This window comes from Gymnogyps californianus, chromosome 3, assembly GCF_018139145.2.
Source record: "Gymnogyps californianus isolate 813 chromosome 3, ASM1813914v2, whole genome shotgun sequence".
Lineage (NCBI taxonomy): Eukaryota > Metazoa > Chordata > Aves > Accipitriformes > Cathartidae > Gymnogyps > Gymnogyps californianus.
In genome coordinates, this window is record NC_059473.1 from 19,415,689 (window position 1) to 19,440,479 (window position 24,791).

General features: G+C 46.5%; 1 protein-coding gene across 2 annotated transcripts in view; it reads right to left on the reverse strand.

The window, feature by feature from the left end:
• Positions 1–1,778: 1,778 nt before the first annotated feature.
• The window catches only part of COQ8A (coenzyme Q8A), a 48,769-nt gene continuing 25,756 nt past the window's right edge, over positions 1,779–24,791 (reverse strand). For both annotated transcript variants that reach the window (XM_050894684.1, XM_050894685.1), the window contains exons 5-15: positions 24,097–24,171; positions 16,674–16,796; positions 12,512–12,597; positions 11,249–11,389; positions 9,932–10,013; positions 8,432–8,525; positions 7,385–7,526; positions 5,375–5,482; positions 4,551–4,616; positions 3,683–3,769; positions 1,779–3,184 (exon numbers count right to left, since the gene is read on the reverse strand). In XM_050894684.1, the coding sequence (XP_050750641.1) occupies positions 2,891–3,184; positions 3,683–3,769; positions 4,551–4,616; positions 5,375–5,482; positions 7,385–7,526; positions 8,432–8,525; positions 9,932–10,013; positions 11,249–11,389; positions 12,512–12,597; positions 16,674–16,796; positions 24,097–24,171 (1,298 nt within the window). In that variant the 3' untranslated portion in view covers positions 1,779–2,890. The remainder of the gene's footprint in view (positions 3,185–3,682; positions 3,770–4,550; positions 4,617–5,374; positions 5,483–7,384; positions 7,527–8,431; positions 8,526–9,931; positions 10,014–11,248; positions 11,390–12,511; positions 12,598–16,673; positions 16,797–24,096; positions 24,172–24,791) is intronic.

Here is a 24,791-nt window from a genome sequence, read left to right on the forward strand (position 1 = left end):
CAAGCTGACTAAAGAAAGAAGGTAGGCAAATCACTGCTACCACACATAGCCTGAATCTTGATTCTTTAGAATGGAAAATCCCTGTCTTCAGAGAAGCCGATTTAACCTCCAGCTTGCCCTGTGGAACAAAGAAAGAACTGTTTCTGCAAGAGGATTTTTCTAGAACTTGGAAGCTTGCTGCAGCAGAGAAATGTTCATATCCTCAACCTACATGTGTAGTTCAAGCAAATGCACTAGCTGGTACAGAGCAAGCAGCAGTGATCAAGTGTTCTTGCTCACTGTAAAATGTCATGACTACTTTGACTTGAAGCCAGAGCAGTGTTTCTGGCTCACCTTTTCTCCACGGCTGTCATACTGTCACAAATCTCTCTGGACAAAGCTACAGAAATTATTAATGCTTTTAGAACATACACAAAAGGCCAGGAGAATTAGGGACTGAGAGCTCTAATTAACTCTCCTAATAAAGAAACATCTTACCTTCTGCTAGTTGCTACCCTTCAGGCAAATGCAAAACAACTCCATTGTTCAGCTTGATGTTATTCTTAAACACACTCTCTCTCTCAAGGGAAAGGAAATGTTTGCTGAGAGTTAAACACTCATGCCCCAGCATGGTATACAAAAGATCTGTGGTCACATGAACAACAAACACATACCAATGTCACCTAGTTGTGCTTACTGGAAAAGTGAGCTGTAATGCTCTTCAAGTTATTTTGCTGCCTTTGCAAGTTGTCTGAAGATGCTGGCTCTGAATCTTCAGGTTCAGAAATTTTGCTCTGAAGCTCACCTAATCCAATTCCCTTGTCAGCTTTTTATACTTTGCTTTTTAATCTTTAACATAAGCATTTAACATCTCAAACAATTCCACTGTTTTTACAGCTGCAAGGTCTAGATCCAAAGGAGAAAAACTAAACAATGTCTATCAGAACCCAAAACAACACAGAAAGTTATTCTATCAGTGTACAAAGTTAAACAGCTTAATATAAAACTACTACTTCACTGAACAGCAGAGTTCACTCTTCTCAAAGGGTTAGGAATAACCTGACCAGTACTTTTAGTTGAATTAAACAGCACTGAATCTCTCAACCAACTCTTAAATTAAGCAGTTTTTATATGTTTATGGTCTTGGAATAAAGGTAATACAATAACCTGTTTTCCTATTTCTCAGAGGTCCCTCCTGAGAGAGACTATTTATTCACTTACCTGTTCTTTACCTCTGGAAGCATCAGCAGTCAGGATTTCTTAGGTACTGAAGTTTAAGATCATACCACCTCTGCATTCCTGGGCCGTGTTAACTGAGTAGGACCAGCTCAGCCTCCTGCTAAATATCTGGTACTTGCCAGATAAGGACATCTGCCTTACTAGCACCAGGTAAGCATCAACTCCAACAGCCTCTCTTTCTTCACAAGAGGAGGAAAGGCAAAAAGACCTGTGTCCAGGAAGGAGACTGGTGACAGAGTGATTAAAACAAAGGAAAACAAGAAAACAAGTCAATTACCAGGGATTTTCATGGCCAGACAGATGTTCAGGCCAATGTCCTTCTGGCTCCTGGTAAACTTGTCACCATCACTGTTAGCACTAGTGACACAGCTGCAGTGAAAAGATGAAGGAATAAACAGGCCATAGATAGATGGCTTTACAAGGGCAGTCTGAGCAAACAACAACTGCAACAAGAGGAGACTTGGAAGCTGCTTCTGCTCAACTCCTATCCCACAGAACAGGACATGGTTCACTTTGCTATTCATTATTGCACCAGAAGAGGAAAAAACTGCAGGCAGAAGGCCCACCGCACAAGCACTTTTTTATTGAAATCAGGAAGTCGTACAGGTACAGGCTTTGTACAAAAATCTAAGAAAGTAAATTTCCTAGCTTGACTCCAATAGTTTAAAACTGTGCGTCTGGTTTTAAATGTGTGACATTTCAGCAAAAGCTTGAAATGCTGATGAGAGACATTACGTTTTTGTCTGCCTTGCCATATGTTCTGCATTACAGGAAAACAGGGAGACAGACAGACTAGGTTCTTGGTTACAAGCAATTGGTGTCAGAGTTGTAGCTTATCTAACTCGCCCTCAGGAAAGGTGATACCTACCAGACAGTGAAGAATCCCACTATTTGTGCTCAGATATAGCTCTGTTGATTACATATTTGACTCCCAGAACTGAGATGGGTTGTGTGAGTGTACATGTATGTTTAAAAGAGATTGGCACTCAATTCTCAGATTTTTAAAATATTTCCTATGTTTAGCTTGCAAGCCAAAAAGAGGCAGAAAGCATAAAACTTCATCCTATGTACACACACACCCGCCTCGCATTAAATCAACATCAGTAAAATCCAGGAGGGTTCTTAGACTGCCACCACTTGACTGACTGACTTACAAAAATGGGGGGGACGTGCTGAATGTGTCAGTGGTAGGGTACACCTTAGTATTTCATTCTATAATTCACAGTATGAACACTACTTGAATTCCACCTTAGCATGAAAGAGGGAAGGTTTTTAAAAAAAACGATTTTGGGATAATTACAAACAGGTTTCAATATTAAATTCTGCTCTTGTCCTCCTTCCCCTACTCATTATAAAACCCAATCAATATGCAGCCACCATCACAATGTTAAAAATGCATTCAAGGTAGTTGGCTGGTGCCTTGAAACAGTACAGAAGCACTCAAGACGACAGTTTCCTGCAAGCTGCGGACTGTACTGGCAGTCAGTGGAGGACAGACACAGCATGAAAGAACAGCTTTGTCCTTGTGAAACGCACACTTGGCTTCCAGGGCACAGGCTGCTGCATCTCAAGAGGATGGAGAGCTGGGGTGCAACGCATGGGAGGCTAGAATGCTCTCTGCAAGGCTCAGACAGACTGAGCCCTCAGAACAAGACATGTTAGTTCATTCTTACTACTCCTCTGGCTTCTTGCCCCTACTGCTCCAATATTTGCTATATGCCTCTTGGAACATGTTTTTGCAAGGAATTTTGGCCTTCAGTTTGGTGCAGATAAGGAAAGAACCCCCCATCTTCCGATGAAGAGAGTAGGTCTCCTCTGGCGGAGGGACAAGCCGATGCTTCAGCATGACTGGGATTAAACCATGGATCTTTTCAGTGGTGCTTTGGTTGCCGAAATCAAAAGGTTCCTCAGACGCAAAAGCCTCTCCCAGGATGAGGACAGCATTTAAGTGGGCATCTTCCATTTCCTGCCCAAAAGGAAAGAGGCATAAATAACATCACTAGCCATTTTAACCACCAGGGAGGAAAAGGAGAAATGCTAGTGCTAACAGCAGCGGCTCAGGAGAAGTACCTAGCTATACCCACAACAAAGGTAACCTCCAGCCCCCAGCAAGACTGATGAACATTTGCTTAATACAGTTTTGAGCAACTAAACCTTCCAGAAGACCATCTGCCCAGTCATGAAATTTCAGCAGTCATCACCACCTGCAGGGTCATGCTGGGGGAGAGAAGGAAGGACAGTGGTTTTGGGGCTAGCTGTATCATCATTACTGCCCCCACTCCCAAAAGGAAGTGAGAGAACAAAAGCCAAAACCTTTTTTGCCCTCCTCCCTCATCCTTATCAACAGGGCCCTCAGACTGACATTGGCTTTTACCACATCAAGAAATCTGGGAAAGTTCACAGACCTGCAACAAACTTATCGGTGGCCACTGCTAAAAGCAGACCCTTCTGCTCCATACCATACCTTGACTTCATAGCCAGTGAGGAATTTCATTTCAATGGACTTCTTCAGTACTCTCTCTCTGTCCATGTCAGCAGCTGCCTTGATTACCTGAATAGGAGGAACACTTTCAGGAGAGCTAGGGGATGACTGAAAAATGTTTTGAGTCCAGGACTGCTACGTAGGCTACAGGTACACATGCTGCCCACTCGCTTCCTTGCCTCTGCCCTCGTCTTCAGAGGTCTGCATGTTGGCCAGTTTAAGAGCTACTGGCAAAAAGATACAGCTGCTGGCTTGCCAAAGCTCTTCCCAGTAGGGCTACACATAGCCCAGAGAATGTAAGGGACATCAAAAAAACTTCACAAATCAATCAGCCCCTCCCCCAACAAAATAGTAGAGCCACCTGTGAGAAGCTTTAGGTGATGTCTGCTGGCCCCTGCAGCTCGATTTATCGAGTGCAGAACATGGTGATCACAAAGGAAGCACATATGACTTCACATAAATTTACCGGTCTGTAAGCAAGCTAGAAACCACACGAAGAGACAGTGAACAGGACAAGCAATTCTTGCATACCCTCATATAAAAATCATGGAATTCTGAGTGCTCCGATATGCTCTGCTGCCTGGGTCTCCCAGTAACCAACATTACAGTTCTCCATGTTTGTCATGCAATTTAAACATCCCAACTCAGCCAGAGGCTTGCAGCAGACATGCAGAAGGCTATGGTAAGGGATGAAACAGGAACAGAGATCTCTCTCTTGCCTCCAGCCCTGCTTCCCTCCACACCCAAAGTGGATTAGAGTACAAAGTGATACAGCTAAGAGATAAGTGTAGTTTTGCAAATACTCTAAGACTCCCAGTGCAGCACTCTAGGATGCAGCGCAAGTCCTCACCTCTATGTAGAGATCTGTGAACTTCTCATCAAACCCTCGCGTCGCTCCAAAGTCCAGCAGGGCCACCTGGAAATGGACAAACCCATCTGTATTACAGTGTCAACCGCTCAAGTAGAGCCTGACCTTAAGAAGACTCCTGATGTCTTCAGGAAGCTCAGCTGGCTGGAGAGCCTTTCCACTGCAGCTCAGCTTCCCCCTAACTCCTTTATTCCCTGACAGCTGCACAAACATCTGTGCTAGTACCTGGCAGAGGAGGTATGGCCTATGCTGACATTGTCACACCTGCTCAGCTGATAACTCCGCTCAGGCTTTCTGTGTGGGGACAGCAGCACAGAACTTTTTCCCAGCACTTTCCAACACACACCTTGGGGATGAACAAGCAATTCCATCTGCCCTGCAGGGCACAAGCAAGCAGCCAAACCAACAAGCAGGACATCTGCAATTGCTACCCTTATCTTCAGCACAGACAAGAGCATTCAGCTAAAGAGTCCTTGGCTCAGGTGTGCCCTGGTAGAGCACTGCCAGCTGCAACTTCCCACTCACCAGCTTCAAAACAGTCCCTGAGGCTAAGGAAGTAGCTGTGACCAGATCTAAGGCCAAAGACAGGCAGCCAGCCAGGGTTACAGGAGCCCTGCTCTCCTATCCAGACCAAGTGAGGACAAGTGGCAAAGGGACAGGTTTCACTGTCCTACCTGCCCAAGGTTCAATGACAGGAATCTGAGAGAATCTCAGTAAGGGCTTGTTAAACTCTGGGAGTGGGGAATAATCAGAAGCAGGTGAAAACCAGCTCCTGTACAGGCAGAACAGCAGCTGCTTGGACTTACCTTGTGCAACTGTGGGTCATAGAAGAAGTTTGACCAGTTTGGGTCAGTCTGCATGTACCTGAACTCAAACAGCTCCCGCAGACACAAGACCAGGATGTTGTGACAGATCTTGAAAAGCAAGGAGAGAAGGAAGCACGTCAGGAGGGCAACAAGCCATACTCACACATGTGATTTACAGCGGGCATTAGCAAACACGGAACACATCGCCACACTGGCAGGAACTATCTGCTCCATGCTGTAAAACTCCTGAAGAGGTGAGGGAGCACCTCTCAGCTACTTCCAGCCCACACCTGCCATGGGACATCCTTAGCAGACAGCACAGATGCCATGCAAGTTTTACATCAGCCTGAGCTGTAGTTCATATCAGCCCCTGGATGTGCCTCCAGAGAGGCTGCTACCCTGTATCTTGGCAGCTGAGAACAGCAGGCTCCAGGGGTTGTCCAACTGCATGTGTTACTTGTGTCCTGGTCCTGCCTGTTACCTTCCCAGCTTTGACTATGCACTTGGTTGTTGCTTTGAGAGCAAAGGAACATCTTCACAGTGTGAAGAGGGATCCAGAAGCAGAGGTGGGGGAGGCCAGTAGAGCATTAGAGCCTACCCTGGTGGAAAGTCCTGCAGGACCATGGCCAAAATGAAGCCAGTGCAGCTCAGGGGAAATGAGAGGTGGTTCCAGGGCATTTTAAGTTAAAGGCCCAAAGAAGCTAAAGAGGAGAGTCTCTTCCTCTAAAGCTGCCGAACAATGTTCAGAGCTAGGACCAAACCATTACTGAAAGGGGTCTTCACTAGATACACACACCCACCATGTACTCCTCAGCCAAGTCTTCTGCTGGGCTCAGCACTGACCCAGCTTGAGGGAGAGGCAGCAGACCCACACCTTGGGACTTACAGGCATGGGGGAAGCAAGACTAGTAGTCCCTGAAGAGCCCACTGCTGAATTACATACTACAGCAGAGGTTTTCTGTGAGGATATTTAAGCTGGAGCCTGTTCAGCAGAACTGCCAGCCTCATTCTGCCCCTCTTCAGCTTCTGCAAAGCTGAGTGAAACATCATATCCAAGAGGGAGGGAGGAGAGCACCAAATGCAAGCCAGATTCTGCTACAGGACACTACCATTTGGGTCAGGAGGCTGTGGGTCAGCCAGGCCAGTCGCTTATAGGAAAGAAGGGCTGCTCCTGCAGCAACACCTAACCTCACAGCCTTTTAAAAGCAGCCCTGATGATACAGCAGCTGATCGGATGGGACAAGCCTTAAGAACAGACAGCTCAGGGGTCACAGGCAGTCAGCTCTGGCATAGCTTCAAGTCCAATGTGATGCTGAGATCTGTTTATCTAGAGGAACATACTCTGCCTTCTTCCCCAGTGACCTGCTAACAGCTGACAGCTCACACCAAGACAAAAAAAAAAAAAATCCAAATACCAGGACAGTTATTTCTGCTACTAGAGCAGCTGCTTGTCGCACCACAGCGCTCCAATCCCTTGCTATATTCAGCACCAACGCCTACCCATCCCCACATCCCCCCTCCTGTTTACCAAGAGGTACTTTTCCAGCAGCTCTGTGCAGCACAGGTCAGTCCCACAGGAGAAGATGACACCCAACCGCTTGCACTGAGATGATTCTGCACTCCTGCCCAAAAGAGCAGCTGCAAAACAACACCCCTCTGCCCTAGCTGACAATCCCTCCCAAACTTAAGGTCATCAGAAACAGGGCATCTAGGAGTTACGCAGCTAGGCTACCTCCCCTTCAGCCACCCTTGCCATTCACCCCCTCCAACCCCTGCCTGCTGAACGCTGGCACCTGCAAGGCCTAGACCAGTCTGAGGAGACTCCAACGTCACTGCCAAATTCCCTACACAGAAATCTTCCGAGAGGCTCCAGGCAGTCCCCAAATCCAGACCTGCTTTGCACTGCTTAGGGTTTGCCCTTCCATAAAGCATCCCCTGGTCTACCAGTTACCAGGCAGGCCAAGCACGCTGCTCTGAGCAAGGGGAGAAGCAACAGCACCCCCACAGTACCTCATTTCGAATCTCCTGGCTCAGCCCCACAGCTTGATCCAAGGGGAAGCCAGACACCAGCTCTGTGGTCAGGACATGCTTGCTGCACAGCTCATCCACTACTCTTGGGACGTAAAAGAAGGGGTGGTCTTTCAGCAGCTCCCTAGGGGATGGAGAAAGGAGAGGAAAAGGTTAGGAGCCCTGAGAGCAGGTGGGCCCCTCTGCAACACCTCGCGCAGCATACAGCCCCTTCACACCACCTCTCCCCACACCCTGGCTGAGGCTGCCAGGAGCTGTTTTCCTCAGCAGTTACAGTAGGGATCAAGTCACCAGAAACCACGCCAGTGACTTACAGCTGCTGCCGGCTCCTGAGGTCACATCTCCTGCCAGAGCAGTGACATTAGGAGGGCTCCAGGCTGGTACATCAAGGGGCACTGGGCTCCTCTGCTCACCCCACTTTGCTTCAGGGCCAGACTACACACATGGAAGAAACGTGCCTTTTCCAAGAGGAGCAATGCCACAGGGGCAGTTCTACAGAGGGACAGGAGGAGCATCCAGCCTCCAGCAGCTCTCCCTCATCCAGCCTTCATGTAAAAACAATCCGGTCCCCACTGCTAAGGCAAGACAAGGGAGCAGGCAGTGCTGGTGGTAATTGCTGTAAGAGGGCTGAACTGAAAAACCTCCTAGACCAAAGGATGGGAGAAGCTTACAACAGGCTAACATAGGAGTACACAGAACAGCACTGCAACCTGGCCTCAAGAATTACTGCAGTACCTTCACATGTGGTAAAACAGACAGGCTCACACTGAAGGAGAGAGGATAGCAGCCACCTGCCTCATCCCCATGCTTCAACATCAGCATCACAGTTCAGCTGACTGAAAACATGCTTGGCTGAGACAAAGTGGTAATTCTAGCAGACAGCTCAGGCCACGAACACACAATCTTCTCCTATGCTGCATCCCAGGGCATGGCATTCATCTCCCCACTGTCCCTGAAGTTAAGCAACCTCTCCTGTGTTTCACACACATACACAGATGGGAGGGGTTGAAGGCAATGGTGTGAACATACTGGAACTTCCTTGCACAGGCAGCTTCTCTCTGGTAGTCACACTCAAGGGCCAGCTCTCTGCTCAGAACTTCAATCAAATGCTCAGGGAACAAACCTGAAAGTCAAACAGCAGAGAAGAGAGTAGGCTTAGAAAAAAGGCGTCCCTCAGGCTAAGATTTCCAGAGCTGCAGCTGAGGAGCAACCTGCTATGCAGCCAAACCTGAGCTGGAGAACAAGAGGCCCCAGAGAGCCAAAGCTTATTTCCAGCTAGATACAGGTTCTGCAGGTAATCCCAGGCTGAGGCTACGCAGCTGCTCCTAAAGCAAGGAACATCCACACCGTTCTTGTACAGTAGGGCTCCATCCTCCCCCAGCTCCCACCCCACAGCCCAAGCTGTCAGTTCCTGGTATTGGCATGGCTGTGCAGACATGCACACCAAGGAGTAGAAGCACCCAAACACTAGCCTGGGCCAAAGTAGCAAAAAAGGCTCCAAACCGTATCTGCCTACAACCGGGAGCAGGCACTGCCAGGCAGAAACAGTCAGCATGACTAAGACAGTGAACTGCAGCAGCACGTAGCCAGGGCCTGAGTTGCCAAGTCTAGTCTTCTCAGTCTTGGAACTGGAAAACCAACCTTCTACTTGGGCCAGACAAGGCTGGGACTGCAGCAGCCTCTGCAGGGCCTTGCCCAGCCACCACAGAGAACAGTCCCAGGTTTTGTCAGCACCCAGCCTGATTTTAAAGCAGTATTTGTACAGTCCCGTTAAGATTTACAGCTGCGGCAGGCAGATATTTGGAAAAAAGGAGTACTAAGTCCTGCATTCCCTGTGGGAAAAGGGACTTATCCGTGTGCTGGGACACTGAGCAAGCTCCAAGTCTGACAGTTCTCCACCTCTCCACAACTCTGACTGGGAAGAACAGAGAACGACTGGGAAGAGCAGAGAATGGCAGGCACGGAGGGCTACAGGAAACATGGAGAAGAACGAGTTCTGCCAAATGTACCAGAAAATAACAGGGACAAAGCAAGACTACCTAACCTGAACACTGCCCGCGCTTCATGCCTAGAACGCCATCAAAAGTGAGTATACCCAGACACTTTATACTTTGCCAAGAGTCCCTATGGGTCCTTCACTATGAAGAGCACACAGAGACAAGTGCACATTACTCATGGCCAGGAAAAACCAACACAGGTGCACTTCCCACCCCACTGGGTGGATACTGGAGCAGGCACATGCCCAGCAAAGGCAGTGGCAGCTCTACAGCAGGACAGGGGAGCAGAGCATTGCTCCCCAAGTTGGCCCTGCACTCACTGCCCACATCCACTACCTCTCCTGCTTTCTGCAGGAGATCTGCTCCTGGGCAGACTTGGGAATTCTTAAGTCCTTTCCCCTGTTTCCTTGAGGCTGTTCCCTCCCTCCAGTCTATGGAGAGAAGTACGCAATGCGCTGCTTGAAGGGGGTTGGCAGAACTCAACATGTACCAGTGGGAACACAGGGCCTGCCAAGGGTCTCTGTCTTTTTACCTTCAGGGAGAATATTGCTCATGCTCAGGACAGTCATCAGGTTGTTAACATCACTGTTGATGCTCTGGGCGACTCCAGGGTACTGCAGGACAGAATGGGAGAGGGCAGTGTTGAGACTAGATGACCCAGTTGTAGGGAGTAAGATAAAAACGCCTTCCAGCTCAACATCCACTGACCCCCACAACACAGCCACCTACAGCCTGGCAATGAACCAGGGCATACTCGAGCCACACACCCCTCCTCTAAAAGCTTATTTAAAGCCCAGCATCTAAAACGGGGGACAGAGAGACAGGCTAAGATGCAACTCCTTGCAACGAGAATGGCCTGTTCAGGTCCTCTGACAGGGACTCTTCCAACACATGAAAGGTTCTCAGGCACACAAATCTCACAACAGAGATGGCAGCTGGTCACTTCTATACCACAGCTGAAAGCACATGCCACTGACAGCCCCAGAGTGTTTCATCCACAGCAACAGGGCAAGCAGGGAGACTGCAGCCCAGCCCTGGCAAAGGTGCCTCCTTCTGCCCTTCCTCACCTTGTCTATCAAGAAGGGAACCAGTCCATACTGCTGTGGAGCAGAACGTGTGCTGATGCTACAGGGTTAACTTTCCATTGCTTTTACCTTGGCCTAACTTCAGAGAGTACTTTGGACACAAATGACTTGAGAAGAAGACACCAGTACCCATCCATACTGTTTCTAAAGTCTCCCCACCTTAAAAAAAACACCAACCAGATGATCAACTTTGCCTGGGACCCTGCTCAGTCAGCAAGGGATCTCACTCCTTTGGATTATAAACTATGTTGTACAAGGGGTTTCAGCTCCAGAACTCAATTCTGTTAGAAATATCTGCTTGAAGTTGCTGACAGCTTTAGTGTGAGTTGGTGAATACCCTCCTGCATCATCAGACTGCCACTGCTCAACAGTCAGTGCCTGCTTGTCACTTAAAACTTATTTAGCCTTTGGGCTGTGGCCAGAAAGGGGCATGTGGCATGTGTACATCCCAGAGAGGGGACTGATCTATGGAGCAGGTAGGACCCTCACACACAGCCCTAAAAGTACAAGCAGTCCCTCACCACCGTTATCCCCATGCTGCAGTGTTATACCTACGAGACGTTTCCCGCTCATCTGGAGTCAGAGATTTGCTCAAGCTGCAGAACCTTTTCTGTCCCTCCCTTCTGCGTGCAAGATATTGCTGGACCCAAATTTTCATTTGCATTAAAATGTTTCTTATCTGTCTAGCAGTAAACACATTTATGCAGCTCCCCTGCCCTTCTATGGGGCACAGACAAGAGACAAGGCTGGTCTGTAAAGCCCACCTGGATTTTCATTGCAACTTCCTTCCCATTTTTCAAGCGTGCCAGGTGAACCTGACCAATCGAAGCAGCAGCAAAGGGGCGTTCTTCAAAGGACTCCAGTTTATCCCTCCAGTTGGGGCCAAGATCATTGTTGAGAGTTTTCTACAAATAAAAAGAAAGCATCATGGTATGGGAAGCAAAGATTTAAGATTTTCGCTATTGGAAATCATGTTCTTCAAGGTGACTCACACAGCCTATAGTAGTTCTGAGTACCTATACCCTGCTTTCTAGATTGTCCTCCCTTCCTCATCATTGCACACCATCGCGAGGAGTGGTCCAGCCAGCAGTGCTCCCCCAGCACTAAACAGATGCTGATGAGATCTGTGTAAGGGTGTGTTGCTCTGGATCTAAAGGACAGAGATATCTTGAGCACAAACACTGCTGCCTTAGCAAAACAAAACTCCCCTTTTTGGTGCCACTTGTTATCTTCCAGAAAATGAGCAAGGAGTTAGATATTTCTCGTCTTTCATCATGCTGCCAAGCTGAACAGAAGCAATCCAGGCATGCAAGAGTGACTCTCTTTAAGGCAGTATTGACAATTAAACATCACAGCCTGCTTTAACAGCTTTTTTGCTACATTGCCAGACTGCCATATTTGAGTTCTGGCTCCGCTCAGTGTCTTTTGGAAGATAAGTAGTGCTGGCAATTCCTTTTGCATCACCCTTCACAGCTTAATTTACAGAGGGAAGTAGAGAGAAAGAGAGAACATGTACACTGAGGAAAGAAAACTTAGTTTGCTTCGTTCTGGCTCTTCTTGATGGTGGGTTAGATTTAACCAAAAGAGTAAGGACAAAGTTGCTGTTAATTTTCCATCAGACTAAGACTTGTAAGTCTGTTTGTAAAGTGGGATGTAGGCACTTCTAGACACTGGCTTAACAGCCATGAGAAAGACGAGAGAGGGGAAACAGAAGAGGCGGCTACATTCAACAAGACCCTATAATCATATTTGTATGCAACATCCTGTTCCATCAGCAGTCTCAGGACATAAAAAAAACCCACATTTTTCCCTCTGTCTAGAGCTGAGCTTCAATGTTTTGGACAGAAAAGGTAGCACATAATTGAGATAAGGAATCAGATGTTACCCACAACTGAAAATATGCAGCATTTATTGAAAGAATAGTCTTGAAAATCCCCATCCACCTCCCTTACTGGGGTATGTCACAGGTGACATTTATTCTGTTATTGTCCCTCCTCCCCTGATAAGCAGGAAGGAATATTCCTCACCATCATCTGCTTTATCGGCATGAAGTCAGCACTCTGACGTACACGCTCAAAAATCCTCTGGAGATGGGGGTTGATGAAGGCATCATCTGCCAAGGGAAAAGCACACAGCAGTCAGCGCAGGCACTGCATTCTCCAGTTCTTCAGCACGCAAAGAATGTGCCTGCATTTGGACAAGCTACGTTGCCCTGCCCCCAGGCACACCCCACTGAAAGTTTTGGAAATAATTCTAGTTCAGAAACTCTCCATACCCAGAAGTAGCACCTGAGGCACACCTCCTGAGGCATCACACCTTTAGAAATAAGACAAACATAAGTTCTGTGCGCAAGTAGCAAAATAAAAGGGAAAAAAGCTACTCTTTCCTTTTCACTCTTGCAAAAAAAACCCCTGCATGTTACCCAAACATCTCCTAAGCTACCCTCCTGCTGCAGCAGGAGGAAGTTTCTGTGCACCCCCTCCCAATTACCAAGGGAAAGACAAAGTATGAATACACTAGAAAGCATGCTGAGAAACTTTCTATACTTTGGAATCAAGCATCAGTTGTCATATTGCTCCCTGGCTTTGTCCAGCAGCACTGCCGAGAGCAGTGGGCAGCTCCGCACAGCACGGAGGCTTTTGGTGCAATGGCAGGTTGCACAAACCCAAGAGCAGAGTGCTCTGCACAAGCCTCTGTCATCCACCAGCCTGTCTTCTTGCTGACAGCAGTACAGCATTCAGGTCTAGGAGAGGACACTGTCATAGAAAAACAGGTCACAGAAGGAACCCTCTGGAGAGTCATCCCAACGCTCCTAGGTTCATAGCGTGGTTTAATCCAGTTCATTCTAAGGGGCAGCAGCTTCTCTAGAAAGCTGTGCAATGGTAAAACACCACTTACGCAAGTATTGAACTCTTGGAGAAATCAAGATTCAGCATCTGCTACTGTAAACAACTACCCAAATGCAAAGCAACTACAAGTGGGCAGAAGAAAAACACAGCTGAGCCAAAAGTAAGTTATTTTAAGAGTCAGAAGGATTTAGCAAGCAAATATTTACACTCATAAGAAAGAGGAGGGGTAGGGGCATCTTGAAAGATTAGTCCTCTCCTTTGAGCAAAGGCTTCTACAACAGCTCAGAGAAAAGCCACCAGTTCTGGCAAACTTTTCATTTCATAAAGGATTATGGAGGAATTAGATTTATCTGCTGCTCTCCCAACACTGGAAGAGTCCAGGCTACCAGCCTTAATCTTGAGAACTCAACCTGCACATGTGCTTCTAACACTCAGATAAAAATCTATCATTCCTCTGCATGTACAACCGTAAGCCTATCACAGGAAACAAGAAACAAACAGCTACCTTAAGAGCGCTGTCCTGGGAAGAGGGGTGGAAAGGAATGGCAAGAAAAAGGTACATAATGCAGAGACATGACATTAACACTCAGCATTGTTTAGAAATTCCCACCGAAGCCATGAGCAGCATTTAAAAGTACTAACAAAACCCCACTGTGGAATCAACAGGAGTTTTTAAGAGGAGCTTCCATTCTGTCACTGCAAGTCAGAGATTAACAGGCTTTGCAGGAACAGCAAGTAAAACTCCCGTTGTGACGTTATATCCCTGCAAGAAGGCACTGAAAGAAACTTCTGCTCTATCATTGATGGTGTATCACTGCCAAGCCTCTGAACATTCTAAAAACTATTCTCAGGGGTATGTGAAAGTATTAACCATCATGCTGTAACATGGTAACCTGCACCTCCTAGGATGACTGTGCAGAAAGAGAATGGACCTCACTAAAAGTGACTCCTGCTCCCAGAAGCCGTTTGTGTCAAGGTATCAGAGTCTGCCACAGGCATTTAGGATCAACTTCTGTTATTTTGCTTATTACTGACATCCCAAAAACTCACAAGGTATTTCAACCTTTAGTCTGAGAGGGCATTCTTAACTGGGGCTGCTTGACTACCACTGCTTTGTTCATGAGTGCAACGCCAAATAGCCAAGAAACCTGCAAGTCCAGATTGACTGTACAGAAACTCAGCAGCAATGTTAAAAATCAGTCATGCTGCGGAGGCAACTGTGACAAAATGAGGCTTTCAACATGCTGATAAATAAGGTTATACATCTTTGTGGTAAACTGATGAGACCTTACCGGAATGAAACACGAAGCAAGACTCAAGGCAGGGCACTCTCAACTGGCAAATGCAACTGCCTTTCCAACATTTTCCAGAGCACATGCACCAGAACACAGGATGATTTGGGGCCCTTGGCATCCTTTCTGTGCGTGACCTTCAAAGATGTGTGTCCCTAAGAAATCCACTGACTCCCAGAAGCAGACATGGGTTAAGGCCACTGCTTTGTCACTTCTGGGTGGTTTAGCTCACAGGTGCTCAGCTGCACCTGGACAAGGCAACACAGAGCACCACACATCCCTGTTAACAGAAGAAGCCAATTCAAACTCACCAGGCCACAGAGAAGCCCATGAAGTGGCAGGAACTGTGTGAAACCCTCCTGTCCAAACAGGCAGCCCAAGAACTGGATACTCCGCACTGTTGGAAGTGTCTAACTTACTTCACCACAACTGTCCCTCAGCAAGGTTACCAGGGGCCTATGTTCTCGCCAGGCATTGCAGCACTCCACGCACTTGTCACAAGAGTCAAATGAGGGCTGGGCAGCACCACTGAGGTTGCTAAAGGCCTGTATGTTCTTGACACCAAAGTGAAGTCAATCAGCAAGTGTTTGACACTCCTGCCAGAGCTCAGTAACATTAGGAGACAGCAGGCAAGTGACAAAAAGCCAGAGCATTTCTGCTCCTCAGAGCTGGCCTTTCACAGCCATTCCCTCTTCACTCACATCCAAGCCTAGGGCAGCTGTGAGCAGGCTCTGGGCACACATCAGGTGCAACTCAATAGTGTCGTAAGAATTTTAATTAATCCCCACCTATGGTAGACAAGTTAACTTCAGAGCTGATGTCCAGACATGGCTGTCTCACCCCACGTACCAGAGGCACTGCCCACAGAAAGCAAGGAGCACAAGAGCTCCTCCTGGGTCTGCACTGTGAACCATCAGTCTTTAGCACCTGGCGGTTTCTAGAGGGTGAGAAAACAGCATATGGGTGGCAGCCTTCGACATAGCAGCTGCTGCCTCCCACCTAGCTTTGTTAATGTTGCCATTAGGCTGGCACGCACCTAAAACAAGTGATTAGCAAGTGAAGAACGATGAAATATCACAATCAGGGCTCTCTGGAACAGGGAGTTGGTCTTGCTTTATTGGCGAGCCCAAGTTCTTTAATACAGTACTAGATCCAGCCACATTAGTCAACACCTACAAAAATTCAAGTAGAAGCACAAGCCAAGCAAGCCGAGTACTTCAAACACACAGACACTGACTCAGTTTCAGTGACATCTTGAAAGCTATTTCCAGACAAGTGTAACAGCTATTTTTGGCTGGTTCTTTCCTTCCCTATCAAGTTGGGCAGAAAGGCGAAGTGCATATAGGTCCACATAAGGTTTGAATTCAGCACACCTGCTATCTCCCAAGAGTAACCTAACAGTTCAGTGCAGACACTAATGTCACTCATGCCTTCACCTGTGATCACTGGCTTCAGAGCCGGATGGAGTAAGTCCCAGTTTGAAGTCTCCTCAAGATGAAAACAAGTGTTTTATACCTGATAAGATTATCAGCTGTACTGGCCTTTCCAGCAAAGCTTCAGTGCCAACAAAGCATGTAAATCACAAACAGGTTGCTATAATGGGGGAGGGCTGTGGATATAACCTTGACCACTTTTGGTGAACAAAGAACAGGATCATGTTCTTGTCATCATCCTCCTCCTTTCTAGCAGGACACCTGCGGGTAGAGTGTGATATAGCTCTGCTTCTCAACAATTGCTTTTAACACATCCATTAAAATTCAGACAGTGTCACCTTATTTTCAACCAATTTCAGTTGTGTGCCTGACACAACAGGGACATTGGGAAAGTGGTGGTATATAGTGCACACATCTAGTTATTTCATACTGGGATTAGACTGAACTGAAAAACATATCTCCATCACTGCTCTCACATGAGAAAGCCACTTGTCTAGTCTCTCCACATTCACTTGGCACTGACTGATTCCATACAGCTGACCACATATCACAAAAATCAATTGCCCCACCTGGCAGCACTAAGGAGGATAGCTGAGGACCTATGTTACCACTTACCTTGAATGCTTAACATTTGTCCCAGCTTCAGTGCCGCTCCCCGGACCTTGCACAAGGTTCTCACAATTCTTTCTGCATTGGCCTCCGACAGGAACGGGCTAGAATCCATCACCGCTTTCTTTCCTGAAGGCAAGGAGAGAAAGCATATGGATGAAGAACACCCTTATCTCAGCAAGCTCACTTCATCATGTTAGCCCACATTCAACAGGAGATTTGCTCTTCCCCAGAGACATTGAACTAGGATTGCACTCAGTGCCTTCACTGCAAGTTGGACAGAAGTTGTACACGTGTCTTGCGACAACTTTGACATTGCTGGCTTGAGGGCCAACAGCAGCAAGTCACAGCCTCCATGAATGTCTGTGCTGCTATGCAAACTGTCCAGGATCCTGGGCAGATGTGGGTGCTTGAACTCACTGTACCAGCCAGTGCAGCCTAATATACTACGTAAAGGTCTCCCAAGTCCCACGCCATAGGCTGCAGCATAGCCATTGCCTCAGAAGAGCAGCAGGGGTGAGCCACAGCAAGGGGGAATTGTGAAAAGCCTCAACAGCACACTGGCATAAACTAACATGCTGGCACTTCTTAAGGTGGAAGCAGGGATTCACACCAGTGCCAAACCTCTTTTCTCTTACCAAATAATTCTTGCCCAAAACATGTATGTTCATACACAAACACGTATTACTGTGCAATTGCACATCCAGAGTGTGCACTAGAAATCTGTAGAAAGCAGACATGGCTTTCACACCTCCAAGTCCACAATAACTTTCTTTTCTAATCAAACTGAAATTTACTGTCTCCTGGTGCATAAGTAAAACAAACTCTCCTAACACCATAACCCCAAAACACCATGGCTGCATACAGCATTTTGAAAAAGCATTGCAAATCTGTGATGAGGTTAATCAAGCTAGTCAAATCCAGGGAGCCTGGAGATAATCCTCACAGGAGAAGCCCAGCAGGAGCTCTCATCTGTGATACCATGCTCTTGGACAATTGTGCTGGAGGGGAAATTAATTCCTGTTGTCAAGACTGCCAACCTTTTTCCCTCTTACATCCTCACACATGCATGGTGTTCCTCACCATGTTCTTATGTGCAGCTTGCTACTGACAAAGATGCTGCCTTTAGACAGAAGAACATCTCAGTGTAGCTAGTCACTTGTTCTGACTGCACGTAGATGCCATGCAGGGAGGAGGCCAAACCCTTCTGTCCTTACTCCCATCAGCAGTCGTGCAAGCATCAGCTTGCACAGAACAAGGCCCAAAATATACACACTCAAACACATACATTCCTGTCCCCAAGAACGGGTAAATCCTGATGTCTGACAGGCTTGCTAAATGGTCATTGCAGCCATCTACACACCAGTGCTATGGTTCCAAATATGCAACATGTTTTTTATGTGGCATAAGAAGCACTTCCCCTCCACTTTTTTTTTTTTTTTTTTTTTTAAAGGGAGAGGGAAGGAAACCCTGATTCCATTTTGTGGTCCCTTTGGGAGAAGCAACCCAAAACTCCTCCAGGGTGATGCCCAGTAGAGCAGGGACAGAGGGACCAGGCAGGCACCCAGCAACCACTTCTCTTGGGGCTGCAGATCAGCTCCTGCTAATGGAGAGCCAAGCAGGAGGAAGGTCAGGTCTTACAGCTAGGCTGCAGGGCCTACAGCTAGTATGCAGATCTTGGAGCTACATCTCCCCCCTGTACAAATGCCTGTCCTAAGTAAAGAATGTACATGAAATGGAGAGAGGAATAAAAACACCAGGAGGGAGTACACAGCACAACTATCCTGCTCTTCAGAGCAAGATGCAGAGGAGCAGGAGGGGCCCAGAAGTCACCATTTGCATCACACGCATCAATCCTCAGAGCACGTTTTGCTCTGGATCCTGGATGTAAGGAGTTTGAGAGACTGAATAGGTAGAGCTGCCCAGGGCAGAAGGATCTGGCTTTGCCCACTTGAAAAGCTGGCTCTGGAAAGTGGAGTGCTTGGAGCCATCTAACAGAGCTCTGGCTCTCAACGATCCCATCTCAACTGTCCCATCAGGAAAACTCTGTATCCTTAGCAATGATGAGGCAAATAATCCCTTGTACAAGGTCCATCAGACACACAGGAGCTAGGGAAAGTACCGAGTCAAAGCCTTACCTTCCTTCACACTACCCGCATACAAAAACATCCTCCTTTGAGTCTGCAGCAGGATAAAGGAGTTAGTTAATGATTAAAATCACCTCCAGAAGCCAATGAACCCTGAAAATTTTAAACAAGTCTTATCAGAGCAAGAGCCAAACACGGGCACTCCCCATCCTCTTCTCCTGGCATGCTTCTCATGGAAGTCAAGCCCACAGGGGCACTACCTGATCACCAGGCAGCCCAACAGCACGTGATCAACTGTTGCTTGTTTATGTACTTTACTAAAAGTGGGCACAAACAAGAAGGTGACCTGAAAGCAAAAGGCAAAAGCAGGATTATGTAAATGGCAAGTGGAGAGAAAACAGACATAGGCTTCCAAGGCTAGGTGGAAAGGAAGTGGGGGATAAAACCCAGCACAAGTTCATGAAGAAATACGCCAATTTTCAGTACGTTGTTATTTTTCCCAAAGATGGCTGGCACCTTTTGATGCTACAAACGATCTCCTCCCCATCTTGAGATCACAAAGTTGTTTTAGGTTTTTTTACCTACTTCATCAGGGAAAGAAAAAAAGGCAAACAGAAGTCACAGCTAAACAAGCTGTGGCAACAAGACGACCTCAAAAGTGAAGGCTCCTGCAGCCACGGTGCCTGGAGCCTGTCAGCTCTTCCACAGCAGAGGCAGGAGGCAGATGCCCTCAGGAGTGCTTCACCCATGTTTTCCTCTCCAAATCCAGAATCAGCATGAACCCTTCCAAATCTGTGTGCATCTCACAGCTGTATCACTGCTTTTCCACCTCCTTTACTACCGTCAAATGGAGAACTAGCCACTGGACTTTGTGTATATTTGGTTTTAGGACTATCTGCCACACAAACTTTGGGGCAAGGGAAGAGTCAAGAACATAGCCTAAGCACTTAGGACTGACAACTCAAGGAGACTGCATTATTCCTTTTCATAAGGAAACAACTCTACGTTCAAACCTAGGCCAGCTGCCAGCCCTTTGGGGCTCCGCCTGGCCTGGCATTTGCACAGTGCCTAGTAGAACGGCCCGGTACAGGTCATTAATAAGTTACAAATTTGACCTTGAACCCAGAGTCTCTTTACTAGTAATGGCAGTTATTTATCTGGGCACTCTTTCATTTTTATTCCTGGAAATTTATTCTACCCTCCCATTCCCACCCTGTGTCAGACTTGCACTTTAGATACACACTCTAAATACTGAGACTGCCATCAAGGTCACCAGTGACCGAGGAGGTTATTTTTAATTAGCTATATCAGCCTACCAAGAAAACTCCCATTGGAAATCAAGTACAGCCATCCTCTTTTTAAAAAAATAAGATGAGCCAAACCACTTATTAAAGAACTTAAAGAGGGCAGCATTAGGCCCTCAAGCCCTTAAAAAAAAAAAACCCACAAGCCACAACTGGACCTACTCACAGAAATTTGGCAGTGGGAAGAATTTATGTCCAGGACATTGGGCTTGGATGGAGAAGGGAGAAATTCACAAACTCTTGCACCAGACTTTTTTGTTCTAGGATAAATCCCTTAAGAAGTGAATTGTTTATGAAAACAAAAGACAATCCAAGGCAGAGAGAGAAGAAGGGCCCTGTGGCTATGTCCTGGTTTCAGCTGGGACAGAGTTAACTCTCTTCTTAGTAGCTGGTACAGTGCTGTGTTTTGGATTTAGTGCGAGAATGGTGTTGATAACACACTGATGTTTTAGTTGTTGCTAAGTAGCACTTATCTTAAGTCAAGGACTTTTCAGTCTCCCATGCTCTGCCAGCAAGCAGGTGTGCAAGAAGCTGGGAGGGAGCATGGCGAGGACAGCTGACCTGAACTAGCCAAAGGGATATTCCATACCATGGAACGTCATGCCCAGTATATAAACAGGGGGGAGTTGGCCGGGAGGGGTGGATCACAGCTCTGACATCGGTCAGCGGGTGGTGAGCAATTCCATTGTGCATCACTTGTCTTTTCTTGAGTGTTGTTCTTTTTTTTTGTTATATTCCTTTTCATTATATTATTATTAGTTAGTAGTGTACTTTATTTTACTTTAGTTATTGAACTGTTCTTATCTCAAAAAAAAGAGAAAGAAACTGAAAAATCCTTAAGATAAGCGCTACTTAGCAACAACTAAAACATCAGCGTGTTATCAACATCGTTCTCACACTAAATCCAAAACACAGCACTGTACCAGCTACTAAGAGAGTTAACTCTGTCCCAGCTGAAACCAGGACAGGCTACTAGACAAGGATCGGGAAATTGAGCAGGAAAAAACAGCTCAGCACTAGCATAGTTGCTAGAGAACGTGCAGGAGAGTAGGTATTTGTGGTCCCTCCATTTGATAACAGCAATGGAAAGAAGTACAAGCCATGCTACTAGGATCACCTGTAGCTCAGGAGTTTGTCTTGCAGTTTTGTGACTGAAGGACCAGTGTTTCTAGCTCCATTTTAAACGTGTGAAGACACTTTCATTTGTACTGACTGGACAAGAGGGCGGTAACCAAGAGAAGGCTCGCTCTCGTCACTCCTGGATGCCAGTGAGAGCGTGAAATTCTTAGGCATGTCTTTGGGCATATACACTTCCCACTTGTTTAAGTTTGAAGTGCCAAGAAGTTACTATTAATATTGCAGCAGTGGGGAGAGAAAAGACATCCTCTACCAGCTTCCTGAGAACAGGACAATATGTCATTCTCAGAGACAGGTCTTAGCCCGAGCTTATGGTGCTGGCAGCCAGAAAACTTGGACACAAATGCCTCAAGCTGAAATCATGAAAGGGGTGCAGAGGTATTTTTAAAGAAATGTAGAGGTACCTATGTCAAGAGATTTCCCCCAAGAACAGCTAAGGCTGGTTCTGCCAGAAGAACAGTAAGAAAATGGGATCTTTGACTCAAAACTGTGTACATATCCTCTACCACGCATTTCTGCAGGAGCGGAGCCCATGGAGGGAGTTCTCATCCATGGAGCCTTACCCACCACTGTAAAACCCTGTGGAAAACACATCCAAGGATAGTAGCTAGAGGCTGTAGCTGAGTCACCTGGAGACTCTCCTGTGTCCTTGGCCTGAGAAGCTCCAAGAGAGTACGAGAGCTGAAATAGTCTTTTACTTCTGCCCCGCCGCAATACTTGCTGCTCTTGGCCCATTCTCAGTCCCACTACCCTACTCCTTTACAGTGTAACCACTGCTCCAAGCACTTATCTAAGCAGACTTGACAGCAAGAGGGGAAGCAAGAACGAAAGCAAGACAGCTAAAAATAAAAAAGCCAGGTCATTTTCTAACTCCCTTGCCTAGCATCGAAGTCGGCAGCCCTCATTGCCTTATTCTTTAATCAAGGTTTGTTCAAGAAAATTACTCTTCCCAAAGCATGACTCAGGCTGCAGAGCAGGCTTCTGGCACCAAGTTAGAGTTACAGGGGAAAATAATCATTTCCCTAGCAAGAAGAAAGAAGTCTGAAAGTGCAATTGCTTTACTGCAAAGAAAAAGTGTCTGTTGCCCTCTAAAGAATCCTTTCTCATGCTGTGAGGAAGAGAAACAAAGCTCATGTTATTCCCTCAAATTTCATAGCTCTGCAAGCTCATGTTTTTACTTTGGGGTGTGCCCAATTAGAAAGTAATCTGGCAAGCAGAGAAATACCAACAGTTGTGCAATTCCTCCTCTGTTAAAAGCAAAGCAAATCATCAACTTCCAACAGGTATGAACAACCTGTCAAACATCACAAGCACTGAAAGCAAAAGCCTTCAAGGATTCTCTACAGGATGGGCCATGTTTGCCTGAATGCATGCTTTTAAATCAAAGCAAAGAAACCCACCCAGCCTCAAACACCTCGGGTCATGGAGAGAAACAACAACTCTTTGCCAAGGATCCTTTTTCTCTGCTGGGCTGCTCTGCATTGCCTAGTTGTACAGGGAATACAAAGATGCAAGCATTAACAAGTAGTGTCCTGGGTAGCATGCAACCCCTCCTTGCCCCGTCCCCCCCATCACAGAGAACATGTTTCATCTGCTGGGGTGCTGGTTTTTGGCTTGGGGGGGTGTGGGGGTGTGTTAAAGTTTTTTTTTTATATCCCCCCTCCGCCCCCACCAATTTCTGCAATTTTCAGCCACTCCAGTACCTGCTGGAATAGAGGCTCATACTTCCACAGTCTCCATCCCCGCCCTATCCCCAAAGACGACCAGGGGGAAGACACAAACTGGCCTCATAGTAGAATACTACTGGCCACAGATTAAAATTACAAGGACTCAGCAGTTGTCATTATCTCAAAGCAATGCTTCTGAACCAGGAACGATTTTTACCTCTAGCTGCAAGTGCTTAGCCCTTTTGTCAGTTCCCTCCAGTCACTGGAAATAATCTAAACACACAAACATACTAGCCAAACCACACAGAGCAGCTGAAGACCAAACAGCCTGCAATAACTGTAGCAAAGAACTTTGCATTTTGTAGTATCCCACCAAAGCTTTTCGTGGACAAGAAACAACTGAATAGAGCCATAAGCTTTAGAGTAATCTGTTTTCTAGGAAAGAATGCCATGTCTTTTCTATGCCCTAAACCATTCACCTGCAAACCACCATTTGGTACCACCATGTTTTACCAACACATAAGCGTAGAAGAAAGCCACCATGACATAGCCAGGTACAACTCAGGAACACTTTACCTCCAACTTCACATAAGCTGGGAAGAAAACATCAGGTCAATTTGCACAGCATAGCCTTTTGACCTGTTAAGAGAATCCTCCAGGAGAAGGCAAAAAAAAAAAAAGGAAATAAAGAATTGCCATTTAACATTTACATAGTGTTTTGGCTCTCTTTGAAGAGAGCAGCCATCCTCAGAGTTCCTACTAGGCAGAACATCCTTAAATTTCAAACAGAGTGGAACCACTAACAACAAAGTTTTCAGACATAAGAGCTCATCTACAGTTTCCGTACTGATAGAACTACATGGTTTCACTGAACAGTTTAAAAAACATTGTTAGGCTAAGACAATCCAACAGTAGTCACAGATACAGTATTCAAACTCATGGGTGGCTGTGGAAAAGTAAGCTGTAGGAATTGTGCTGGCATGAACTCATTCTCTCACATATACCTCTGACTTCTGTCTACATAGTGAGGTTGTGGTGTACTTAGATGGAAAAAGAGTCTGGAGGTGGAGAAGGATTATGTTAAAAATAAAAGAACTACCCACTTCCCCCTGTTATTCTCACTGCCTCACCGTCCCAGCTTTCAAAAGAATAAAATCTTGCAAATGTAGTAAACTGTGTCTGGGAAATAAAAAAAAAGGGGGGGGGGAAGAATGAGAATGTAGAAAGGGCTTACCATTGCGTTCCTCAGATCTAAGGCTCTTCTTTGCAACTTCTGCCAATGCCCCAATGCCAAGACCAACAGCTAGTCCTTTAAAATAAGAAACAGACACAGGTCAGAATTAAAAAAACCTTCTGAACCACATACAGAGGCATTTTTGTAATTAACCTTAAGCCACACGGTCAAATGCACAGCAGCAAGACAGCTTGATTAGAACATCCTGGCTTTTGCAATGGAGTCATCTTCAAGTGTGACACTGAACTGTTTTCTCCTGTACTTCAGCTCAGCATGCCAGCCAAGCATCATAGGCTAGACCAGTCTGGGATGTCCAGCTCTTATAAAGCACGTCAACAAGTGCTACTTGGAGCTCTGTGCTCTGGCTGTGGTCCTGCTGTAGACTCAAATTGTGGGGTTTAGCAGAGGGGAGGAAGAAAGCTCAAACACGTGGTTCTCAAAGTACAATTCTCAGGAAAGAACAGAATCCTCCTCACCCCCCACCATGCCACCACAGTAGAGGGAAGCAAAACTGTATTTAGATGAAGCCACTGCCAGTAGAGTTTAAGGCTCTGTGACACTACTGTCTAAGCATTCAGGTATATTTGTGCTCATTAGCTGTCTTTGACTTCCACGTGCTTGTTGACTATGATGAACAGAAACATGTTTTTCCTGAGGCCCACCTTACCCAAGCAGTGTTGTAACCTGCAGTTCCA